Below are 12,305 nucleotides of genomic sequence, written 5' to 3'. Positions count from 1 at the left end.
GGGATGGCAGGAATGACTTATGAGGAGAGATTGTGTCGATTGGGCTTATACTCACTGGAGTTTAGAAGATTGAGAGGGGATCTCATCGAAACCTATAAAATTCTGTCAGGTCTGGACAGACTAGATGCAGGAAGGATGTTTCGGATGGCCGGGGAGTCCAGAACCAGGGGTCATAGTCTAAGGATAAGGGGTAAGCCATTTAGGACTGAAATGAGGAGGAACTTCTTCACCCAGAGAGTGGTGAACCTGTGGAATTCTCTGCCACAGAGGGCGGTGGAGGCCAGTTCATTAAATATATTCAAGAAAGAGTTGGATATATTTCTTAAGGCTAAAGGGATCAAGGGATATGGGGAGAAGGCAGGGACAGGGTACTGAGTTTGGATGATCAGCCATGATCTCATTGAATGGCGGAGCAGGCTCGGAGGGCCGAATGGCCTACTCCTGCTCCTATCTTCTATGTTTCTATGATCCAGTGACAATGAAGGAACGGCAATATATTTCCAAGTCCGGATGGTGTGTAACTTGGAGGAGTTGCTGCAGTGCATCTTGCAGATGGTACACACTGCAGCCATGGTACACCGGTGGTGGAGGGAGTGAATGGTTAAGGTGGTGGATGGAGTGCCAATCAAGCGGGCTGCTTTGTCCTGGATGGTGTCGAGCTTTCACCTCTTTAGTCACCTGTCCTAATATCTCCTCCTTTGTCTCCATGTCATTTTTGCCTTGTTGCGTTCCTGTGAAAGTGCCTTGAGACATTTTAAAGGTGCTATATAAATGCAAGCTGTTGTTGTAAGGTGGTCATGTTCTCCAAATTCCTTTCTATCCATGATCATTTTCCACAAAGCCAAACAGTAGGGATGGTGTTTTACAGTGTTAAGACTTGCATTTTCCTGCAGCTATTAATTTTCGGGGAGGTGAAACCCGTTTTATAAAGAAGGAAACAAACTTCCTAGTCTTGTATTGTGAAATACATGTTTTTGCAGTAGCGATCTGTTCCAGGAAAAGGCAGTTTCTTTACTTGTTTCTGAGCTCTCCTTTTGCCCCCCTTGCTCCTGCAAGTGTAAAACTTGAAAAGTAAGTAGTCATAAAACCACACTTTCTGAAATTTGTATCTACTGCTGTACTTTGAAAACGCCAATGGAATAGCTAGCTTAGGAAAAAACTTGTAGAAAAAAATAATAAAAAGCTGCAGAATATTTCTTACTGCAGAAAATTATACTTATGGGAAACATTTGGGGGTAAAAATTGGGTAGCGCCCCAATAGTTAGCGCCCCCGTGGCCAATTTTTCCCAGTTAGAGGGAGGAGGGGCGCTACTAGAAGCACCCTGCGTCCCTCTTGGGGCGCTGCGAGCCAATATCACGACACTACGTGCTGCGGTACTGCAGGCCTTCCTCCCCTTATTAAAGGGGAGGGGCCTGGCGCAGCATGTCCCGGCGCTCAGCTGGGCCACCAGGGATCTGGAGTGCCGGCAAACGAGCCTGGCACTCAAGGAGTGCCGGGCTCACTGAGAGCAGCCGGCACCCCGCGGGGTGGGGGGGGGGGGGGGCGGCTTCACTGGGGCCGGGGGCAGGTGCTGGCAGGAGGTGCACATCAACCGAATTTAGCCCCCTTGGGTTTATAGAGTGCAAGAGTAACATTGCTTAAGCATACTGTGAAATTTTGGGCCTACTATTAGTTAATTTGTTTTTGTATCTTCACACTCACCCCTTGGGGAGTCAGTGACAAGGGGCCAAGAGAGTGAGGAGAAACGCTAGGAGAAATGTCCTTATGCAGAGGTTTGTTGGAACATGGAATGTTTTATCGGGGAGTGGTTGCTGCTGTGCCCATTGCATCCTTTATGTCTACATTTGCTGTTTACAGTCTTTGACTTTGAGCCCATCTCCACTTCAGGTTGACCTTATTGAAGTGTCTGACTATATTCTGCACAATTTGAAAGACAATAGTAAACCCATATATCTGAACCCACTATTGTACTTCCAATGACTAGAAAGCGACTGGAGTGCAGCATGCGGAAGTAATCTACTCCAGCATCATTTACAATGGATTAGATTGAGCTTGTCTGCCTCCTCAGGCACAGAATGGGTTGTGCCTTTGTAAGAAAACAGGAAAAATCAATGTTTATAGTAGCAAAAGGAGATTGGAGTCGGGCCAAAATCTGACTTCCATTTACCCCTGTAAATCTCCAAATTTGAGTGCAAAATTGATCTTGGCATAAAGACTGGTCTTAAGTGCCGATGCAATTGCCAGTGTCAGTATAAGCCAGCATCAAGTTTTTTGAGTGTAATCGCTCCTCCTCAGTCAGCACCTGTTTTGTATCTGTTGAAAGAATTTTTAATTTGTGCAGAATATTTAGTAAACGTATCCACCAAAATAAATGGGTCTGTTTGAGCAAATATGCCATGTGGATTTGAATGCTGTGTCCTTAGTATAGCAATGGGTCTTTGATCGTAGCGCAAAACTAGAGAGGGTGGGGAGAGAGGAACATTTGAAATGGGTCACACAATGAATTTTGAAGTGCAGTGACTAGTTATGTACACAACACTGCCGGCCATTCTGCTCCAGCAATGATCACAAATAGCAGTGAGGCGAATGACCAGTTGATCTGTTGGTGCTTTGGACAAGGGCGGAATGTTGGCCACATGACCAGAAAACTCATTGCTTCTCTTCCAAGTTACAGGAAACCAATTTTTTCTTTTCTTTTGCCAATAGTATCTAAATTTCCTGGGAAATAATTTTGCTGAAGTTTTTATCTGTCACTATATGTACAGTATTACTTTTCAATGGAGGAACACTTGTTGATGTGCACATGCAGTGTCGACAGAACACTGGACACTTGCTATTGCAGACAGTTGTCTGTTACATCTGAGAAGGACTTGGATTGCAGAATGCATCATTTTGTGGTTGTCTCTCGCAGCTCAGGAACTATCTGAGGAAGTTTACAGCTAGCTGTACTTATGCTGTGGCCACCTGGGAAGATTTTCTCTGCAAGGGCTGTCTTGAAATTGCAAGTCCATTTATAGAATGTTTCTCCTCCCATTCACTGCCTTGTAGGTATTTATATCTATATATCTTTTTATGTCATCATTCCAAATCTTTCCCTCTGACACAGCATTTATTTTTTTCTCTGCCTCCTATGAAGCACCTTGTGACATTTTATTTCTGCATTAAAAGCAATATATAAATGCAAGTTCCAAGTTGAGTTTGACTATTATCTTTATCTGACAGTTCAAAAAAATGTTCTGGCTTGACTGTGCTCTATGCTAGCCTTCATATTTAGATCTTGGAATTCTCACCTTCTGTTTTCAGTACAGGATATTTAATTTGTATCTGAAGCAAAGAGGAGAAAAAATGGCGAAAAAATGTTAAATACATGTAGAAAGCATGATCTTCCTCTGTATTTGAATGTAGTACAGCTTCCCACAAACGAGCTCCATATGTGTTCCTTGGTTCTCTTTCTATCCCAGTGCTAAGGAGTTGCACTTAAAATATTTTGTTTGTTTACATTTTCCATTGTTCTCTGCTGGTTAAAGTGCTATGGATGTGGTCCAGATTTAGGTCAGGTATACAGTACAGTTGGGAAAATCCTCTGACCCACCTTATTCCGCAGTAGCACAAAGCTGCCCGGTTTCGCTCGCTCGCTCGCTCTCTCTCTCTCTCTCTTTCTCAGGTCTTTATTGGAGACAACCAGAAATTCGGGTCGGAGGCTTACCTGCACTTACCTAGCACGCCGGCCGTTGAGCTGTGGGCCCGCGTGGGATTCCAATCCTGGGCCTGCTCCAACTGCCGGCGTGCAGTGCTGGCGTATCCCAGGGGCGCAGTTAGTTCGAAGCGTCCCCTGGGATCACGTGGGCAATGGTAGCAGGGAATCTGTATTCATAGATTTGACAGGAATTCAGCCCCAAAACAACTAAAACTTCAACAAAAAAATGTTTTTAATCACATTTTTAAAATAACTATAAATTACATATAATTATTTTAAACAATAATTTAAATTTTTGAAAAAATTAATTACTGTTTCTAACGGGGCTAAAAATAAACTTACCTTTCTTTAAAGTATTTAAAAATAATAAACCTGTGGAAAAAATGTTTTTATTTTACTTAATTCGCCACTTACCTTGTTAAAAGCGTGCCTTGCGACTGCTTTTTATAAGCGTAGCTGCTGGAGACTTACCCTCCCGGAAAAACCTGCAAAAACACCGGAAGTTCCAGGCGTACGCGCTGCCTCTCCGGCACACGCGTTCGACCTGTGAACCCCTCCCTTTAAGGGAACGGAAGTTCCGGTTTCCCGCGCATGCGCAGTGCATGCACAAAACCGGCACTTTCATTGGGCCTACGCATGAGTACCCAGTGCGTACTCACCCGTGGGGACCCGAAGTTCTGGCCCATTAATATATTCTACTTATGCGCATGCCCTCCATTGTAAGCTAACCTGCTCCACATGTCATATTGCAGAATGAAACAGATGTTGGATGGATGTAAGGTTGTGAAAAATGTTTTTTAAACATCAGCCCCTTTGATCTTCAGCTGGATGCTAAATGCTCCAAGCTGCATTGTCATTTTGTCAAGTATAAATGAAGGGGTCGGTCATAATCTCAGTCTTTAAGATGCTGTCAGCAATGGATGATGGGCGACAAGGAGCCATAGTTTGATAGTGGAGATAGGAATGTAGAGGCTAGGAAGACCATTGCAATCCACTTAGCCAGTCCCAAATTTTGTCAAAAACAATCCAGTTTTTCTCTCTGCTCGCTCACTCACTCCCTCCCTCATTTCTGTCACATTTCAAGGATGGTGGGGCAAAGCCATCCAAAGATATCAATGGATAAGTGTCCAGTTTTACTTGATTAGAAAGAACTTTCATTTCTGTAGTGCCTTTTCGTGGCCTTCGGACGTCCCAAAGCCCTTCACAGCCAATGAAGTACTGTACCTTTGAAGTGTAGTGACTACTGTAATGCAGAAAATGCAGCAGCTAATTTGCGCACAGCAAGGTCCCAAAAGCAGCAATGTAACAATGACCAGAAATCTGCTTTTAGTGATGTTGATTGAGGAATAAATATTAGCCAGGACACCAGGGAGAACTCACCTGCTCTTCGAATCATGCCAAGTGATCTTTTATATCCACCGGAGAGCGGACAGGGCCTCTGTTTCATGTCCCATCTGAAAGACGGCACCTCCGACAGTGCAGCACTCCCTCAGTACTGTACTGGCGTGTCAGCCTTAATTTTGTGCTCAAGTCTCTGGAGTGGGATTTGAACCCACAGCCTTCAGACTGAGGCGAGGGTGCCACTACACTGAACCCATATTTTTGAGCATTGGGGAGCATTTATGCAGAATCTTTTCTCGGAAGCTTAAATGGTGGGATAGAGTCCATTATAGGCTAGATTGTTCATGGTCTGTGAAAATAGCAAGTTTGATGGCTAAATTACTTGCCTTGTTGCATACGTTTGTAAGTTAAATGTCTAATCTATTTCTTACAGGTTCAAGCAAAGAAAGAGAACCTCTTGCCTCCAGCACTGAGTGAGTGCATTCCAAAGTTTTATTTCCCTCAAGGTTGCCCAAAAAGAACCCTTAATGTCGATGCAGTCATTGCCAGGATAGAAAACGTCTACACACAATTTGAAAATGAAAAAACAACTCTGGAAGATATGGGAAAAGTTGCAAAAGTAAGTATACTTTTTAACTTCCTCCTTTGTGTAATTTTGTGATATCATGGGGTCCATTTCTAGCCTTTTCATGAATATTTCTTTTATACTGTAGCCAATATCATCTTGTTTATATTTAAAAATGAGTAACTTGAAAATTGTGTTCAAGAAGCCATATTGCATTACTTCTTATGCAAGTCAAAGCACTATTGTAATAAGTATTTTTATATCAGTTTGATATAAGGAAAATGTAAGTGTTTGTTTTGTTACTGGTGCAATTTGAAGGTGATTGTAGTCTTTGGATTGGAGTGGAATTATTCCGTTTCCTCTTTCTCCTATACCCTCTTCTATTTTCTTCATCCTTTCCCATATATTATTATTACTTGTAATAGTTTTTGTTACTGAAAACTTATAGGGGAATTTTGAGTTCAGACAGATTTTGGGCAATTGCACCACCCACCCGAAATCCTTGGCGCAAGGCTGGAACTATTTTAAGGGCCAGGCCTCATTTTTTAATGCCAACAATCGGTGAGAAAGCTCCGCTATTCTAAATATAGGGGAGCCAGTTTATTGTGATTTTTAATGGTGCCAGCCTTGCCTACTTCTCCGTAGTTGTGATTTAGTATTTCTCCTTTTGTCTTTTTGGAAAAAAGCAGATCTACTCACCTGGAGTAGATTTCACGGGGGAGCCAGTTGTCTGGAATTTACAGTTTGGATTTCATCTTCAGCTTTAGGTCCCAATCAGACGCTCGGTTATGTCTGGACAGTTTCAGCTTGTTGCATTGAGCTGAGTCAACTTACTGTGCTTGTTTTATATTCTGTACTAGATGTTTCTACAACAGATCTTGATCGTTGCTGTAATTTTGCTATGAGTGTTCGTTTCTTGCTGCATTGTATTGCATACCAAAGTGAATAGAAGTGAACTTGGATTTGGCTGGACACGCACATGTGGGAACATTGAAATACGGCAGGTTGTATTTTTAGGAATTAATTGGTGTCCCAAACCAGTTGTCTCCCTGCATATAGATTTTGCCCACTGCTCAATATAAACCCTGCTCTGTGGTTTCGAGTTACTAATTTGTTGAATAAATACTGTTCTCAAGTCTGTAGAAAGCCAGAGGACCAGGATTAAGGGAGAATAATGCCAATAGTGATTAAGCTTCTGTGAAAAGGTCAGTGTAAAAGATGAACCATGAGCAACAGCAAATCTACTGTTTTAAAGAACAGTACAAGTCTAACTTTGCTGTAAGATTGGACAGAAACTTCTGTTTTCAGAAATCCTCTTTGCACAATTTTAATTTGCCTCAAGCTCACATGCCTATACAAATCTCCAGATTCTCTCGTTGTAGCCTGCCATATTAGACTTCTTCTGTTCTGTGCCTCTGATCTGGTTTTAAACCCGGAAACACGTTGGTTCCAAGCAGAACCCTAAGATGTTTTTATTTATGTGTTGGGTAAATTTGTATTTTTGTGTGGGTAGTTTCTGTGCCTTTTATGTGCATTGAGGTATGGTTGATGTGGGCCTCTGCTTACTACGATGCATTTCTGTGTGGGTGGCGTCTGCTTCACAGAATCACAGAATCCCCACAATGCAGATAGAGGCCATTTCGGCCCATTGAGCCTGCACCGACACATATCCCACCCTACCCCCGTAACCCCACGTATTTAATCCCTTAACACTAAGGGTCAATTTATCATAGCCAAATCAACCTAACCTGCACATCTTTGGACTGTGTGCACTGAGTGTTTTATGGGTGGTGTAGATCTTTTTGTTTCTTTGTATGATTCATTTTTGATGGTGTTTGAGTGTGTGGGGTAGAATATCAAAAATACAATTGACAAAAATGAAGACATGAACAAATGTTTTGTGTCTACCTCTGCCATCTTTATCTTCATCTGATTCTGTGCTGATTTCTGCATTTACCTTTTACAAACACCTTGATGCACTATGAATACCTCCCAAAAGGGAAGTATATTCCACTGATTCGCCATGTAATACCCTGGTATTTTAATGGCAAATATCTGTACATATACTGGTATCTTTCTGGCACTTCGTTACCAGTGTTGAAATGTAGATTAACTGCAGCTTGGGAGAAGACAGAATCATAGAAATTTACGGCACAGAAGGAGGCCATTCGGCCCATCGTGTCTGTGCCGGCCGCAGAAGAGCTCTCCAGCCTAATCCCACTTTCCAGCTCTTGGTCCGTAGCCCTGTAGGTTACAGCACTTCAAGTGCATATCCAAGTACTTCTTAAATGCATTGAGGATTTCAGCTTCTTTCTCTACCACCCTTTCGGACAATGAGTTCCTGATCGTGTGGAATTTCCCGATGAATGGTGAGTGCTGTCTTCAGCTCACTGTTCCTTATTCACGTCATTTAAAGGGAGATTCTATACTGAATCCATAGCATGATTACAGCACAAAAGGAGGCCATTCAGCCCGTCGCGCCTGTGCCAGCTCTCTTAAGAGCACTACAGCTAGTCCCACTCCCCCACCCTTTCCCCGTAGCCCTGCAAATCTTTTTCCTTCAGGTACTTATCCCATTCCCTTTTGAAAACCATGATTGAATCTGCCTCCACCACCCTTTCAGGCAATGCATTCCTGATCCTAATCACTCGCTGTGTAACAATGTTTTTCTTCCTGTTGCCTTTGGTTCTTCTGCCAATCACTTTAAATCTGTGTCCTCTGGTTCTTGATCATTCCGCCAATGGGGATAGTTTCTCTCTATCTACTCTGTCTGGACCCCTCATGATTTTGAACAAATGTTAGCTGCTGGCTTTCCTCTAAGATCCAGCCCTAAAGTAACAAGGGAAAACTCATGGTGCCTTTGTAATTTTAATTAAATAGAGTCAATTCAGTATAATATAAACCTTCAGAAGACTACTCCACAATCCGTGTGTGCTTTTTTTTTTAATGCATCCTCTCCTAATGGCAACAACTCAAGCTGATGCCTAGGTGAGACCACACCTCGAGTATTGTGTGCAGTTTTGGTCGCCTTATCTGAGGAAGGATGTTCTTGTCATGGAAGGAGTGCAGCGAAGATTCACCAGCTGATACCTGGGATGGCAGGAATGACGTATGAGGAGAGACTGGGTCGATGGTGCTTATACTCACTGGAGTTTAGAAGAATGAGAGGGGATCTCATTGAAACTTATAAAATTCTAACAGGACTAGACAGACTAGATGCAGGAAGGATGTTCCTGATGGCGGGGAGTCCAGAACCAGGGGTCACAGTCTAAAGATAAGGAGTAAGCCATTTAGGACAGAGATGAGGAATTTCTTCACCGAGAGTGGTGAACCTGTGGAATTATCTCCACAGAAGGCAGTAGAGGCCAATTCATTAAATATATTCAAGAAGGAGTTAGATATATTTCTTAAGGCTAAAGGGATCAAGGGATATGGGGAGAAAGCCGGGACCGGGTACTGAATTTGGATGATCAGCCATGATCTCATTAAATGGCGGAGCAGGCTCGAGGGGCCGAATGGCCTACTCCTATCTTCTATGTTTCTATGTCTTGCAATTGGCATCTATGGTACTATGCCCAAGTGGCTGTTTGTCCTGTGGGCAGTCTGGCAGCTATGACAGCCATCCCAAATTGTAGTCTCGGCCAACATTACCAAAAATGCCAACTGCAGTAGTTGTTAGATAGTGACCAGTGCACTGACAGTTTTTTTTCCCCCCACTGTAGTTCAGGGATGTTGAGAACGAAGGTAGAGCTACAGCCACCAGCTCAGATTTGTTAATTCACCATAGTCTGGGACCCTCATGGTGTGGCTCAGTCCTCTACATCACAAGCAAGAGTGGAACCAAACGAGGACAGGCCACTCAGGTGGCTAATGGAGGAAAGGCATTGGAGGAGGATGGTGTGGTTAAACATGTGAAAGGCTTCAAAATTGTTGAAGGACGAGAAGCACCACAGTCACAGGGGATGTCGTTTGTGATTTTGATTCGGGCCGTTTTAGTGCTGTGGCAGGGGCGGAAACCTGGTTGGAGAGATTTAACCATGGATTGCGGGAAAGAGGGGCACGGATTTGGGAGGTGACAACACATTCAGGGAAGTTGGAAATGGGGTGGTAGTTTACAAGGATGGGAGTGGGGGCTTCAAGGATTTCTTTCGCAGAGGTGATGAAGAAAGTTTTGAACGGGAAGATGATGGTACCTGAGGAGAGGAACTAATTACAATGTCAGCTAGCATGGGGGCAAGGAAGGGAAGTTGGGTGGTTAACAGTTTAGTGGGAATATGGTCAAGAGAAGGAGGTGGGTCTCATGGACAAGATGAGTTTGGAGAGGGCAAGAGTGGAGATAGGAGAGAAACTAGAGAAAGGTGTAGGTTCAGGGCTAGGGAGAGGCGAGCCTTGGAGAAAGTTTGGCTTCGCAGGCAAGGGACAGGGCAGATGTGGCAGTAACAGCTAAGCAGATGCTTCTTTTAAACAATCTCCAAAAGGTAATCTAAGTTTGTTATCAGTCTGTACAATTTAATATGTAAAACACACCATTTTACATTGGAGAATGATTCTGAAACCCAGATGCCCAGATATGTTCATGTCCAATGTATATCTGCTGGAGCAAATTTAGAAAATTCACAGTCCTCTCTGAAACCTTGTATGAAAGATACGAGGGACTAACCGCATGTTACAGTGTGCATGATTGCAAAAATTTTGCCTCGACTATCACATTTGGAAGTCTGTCACATTTGGATCATGCTTTATGAGGAACTTTCTAATATCAGTTCTAGGTTTGTCTTTCAGCAGTTTGAACCCGTGCCTCCTTGTGCTACTGTCAGTTTAACTTGAAGTAGCATTCCAGTTACTTTTTTGAATACAAAGGAATTTATTCTAATACCAAAGATAATGGTTAGTATCTGATTCCTAGATGGCATCTTATCTTGGTAGAGCTGTCTGCGGGAGGTGCTGAGTATAGGCACCCACCCTTCTCAGCACCTGCTAGCAGTCAGCTACTGAGTATTGGCGCAAATCTAAGAATAGATTGTTTGGCCATTTCCTAACTAAGAAATAGGGATCGGGAATCATGGTAACCCGAAGAAGAACAAAAATCACTGCAAGTGGAGATTATAATTGGGACCCTTTTGATTCAGGAATAACTACTACACTGTGGAGGGGCTGTGCATTATTGCTGTTAACTGGCAAGCTAAGAAGAAAGGAAGAGATTCCTCTAAGAGATGGTAAGGATTAGCTATGGAAGAAACAAGTCTCCCTATTATATTTCAGAGTGACAATTAATTAAATCACTCAAGTAAGTTGTTTTTGCTGTATAATTAAGAAAAAAACTACTGCAGGTGCTGGAAATGTGAAAATAAAACCAGCAAAAGCTGGAAATACTCAGCAGGTCAGGCAGCATCTGTGGAAAAACAGAAGTTAATGTTTCAGGTCCTGGACCATTCCTGAGGACTGGATGAGAGAAATCGGATATTTACAGGCCATAAAGAGTATGTGTATAGTTAAACCAAGATGGGTACAAAGGAAAGTAACAAAAACCAGTATCGTGGTCCCAGGCTCCAGTGGTCTGCGAGACTGGTAGGGGGACAAAAAAGCAGGTCGACACCCCGTCAGTAGAGTTCTAATGGAGAGCTCCCCCCACCCCCAAAGTACCAACACATTCCCTCCCCCCATCCCCGGAAATGCTTGCACATCCATCCCTCACTGCCAGAGTGAAAACGGGAGCTGTAGTTAAAGTCTGAAGTTGGTAAAGTCAATATTGAGGATAGAGGGCTGCAAAGTGCCTAGTAGAAAGGAGAGTTGCTTTTCCTCAAGCTTGCGTTGAGCTTCATTGGAACAACGTAAAAGGCCAAAGACACAGCGGTCAGAGCGAGAGTGGGACAGAGAATTGAAATGGCAAACAACAGGAAGCAAAGAGATTTGGGACCACAGATACACAAATCTCAAAGTAGCAACGGCCATAAAGAGTGCAAACAAAGTACTGGACTTCATTCCTAGAGGAATGACGGGAAAGTAATGTTAAATTTATATAGAACTTTGACTAGACAACATTTGGAATAATGTGTGCAGTTCTGGTCTCCATATAACAAGTAGGATATTGAAGCACTGGAGAAAGTGTAGAAAGGATTTACAAGGATATTCTCAGAATAGAAACTGAGGAGACCTGATAGAGGCCTTTAACATTATGAAGGGTTTCGATAGGGTGGATGTGGAGTATAAACACTGGCATAGACCAGTTGGGCCAAATGGTCTGTTTCTGAGCTGTACGTTCTATACAAATATCACTTCTGCCATTTAAACATCTCCTATTCTATACATTTTCTGTGTGATTTGGCCCCCCCCCCCCCTTTCCTTATTCTGTTGCTTTGTAAATGCTGTTCACCTGCAATATCTTCCAGTCCCAAGGACGTGCCCAAGACCTAAAACGCCAAATTTTGTTTTTGCACAAATGTTGTCTGGCCTGCTGAGTATTTCTAATTTTTATTTTGTCTTTGTTGTGGTTCCGTTTGCTTCACTTGTAACCGATCTTTCCGTAGCACTATTTCTGCACGGTAAATTAAAATTCCTGGTTTAACGACTGGCTTATTGTTTGTTTTGTTTAATAGGCGTGCGACTGCCCTCTGTATTGGAAAGCCCCATTGTTTTGTGCTGCCGGCGGGGAAAGAACAGGATATGTATCTGTTTACAAGTTCATCGCAACGTGGAGAAAG

At 43.0% G+C, this 12,305-nt stretch overlaps 1 protein-coding gene across 3 annotated transcripts in view; it reads left to right on the top strand.

The window, feature by feature from the left end:
* The window catches only part of ppp2r3b (protein phosphatase 2, regulatory subunit B'', beta), a 150,134-nt gene that overhangs the window by 83,191 nt on the left and 54,638 nt on the right, over positions 1 to 12,305 (top strand). For all 3 annotated transcript variants that reach the window (XR_015079812.1, XM_085999595.1, XM_085999596.1), the window contains 2 exons: positions 5,473 to 5,658; positions 12,201 to 12,304. Coding sequence is in view for 2 of the 3 variants with exons in the window: in XM_085999595.1 (XP_085855721.1) it covers positions 5,473 to 5,658; positions 12,201 to 12,304 (290 nt within the window). In the remaining variant the exon portion in view is untranslated. The remainder of the gene's footprint in view (positions 1 to 5,472; positions 5,659 to 12,200; position 12,305) is intronic.

This window comes from Somniosus microcephalus, chromosome 10, assembly GCF_052327205.1.
Source record: "Somniosus microcephalus isolate GS21.2 chromosome 10, FLI_Smic_1.0, whole genome shotgun sequence".
NCBI classification, from domain to species: Eukaryota; Metazoa; Chordata; class Chondrichthyes; order Squaliformes; family Somniosidae; genus Somniosus; species Somniosus microcephalus.
Note: the sequence above shows the minus strand (reverse complement) of the source record. Positions and strands in the feature narration are given on the sequence as shown.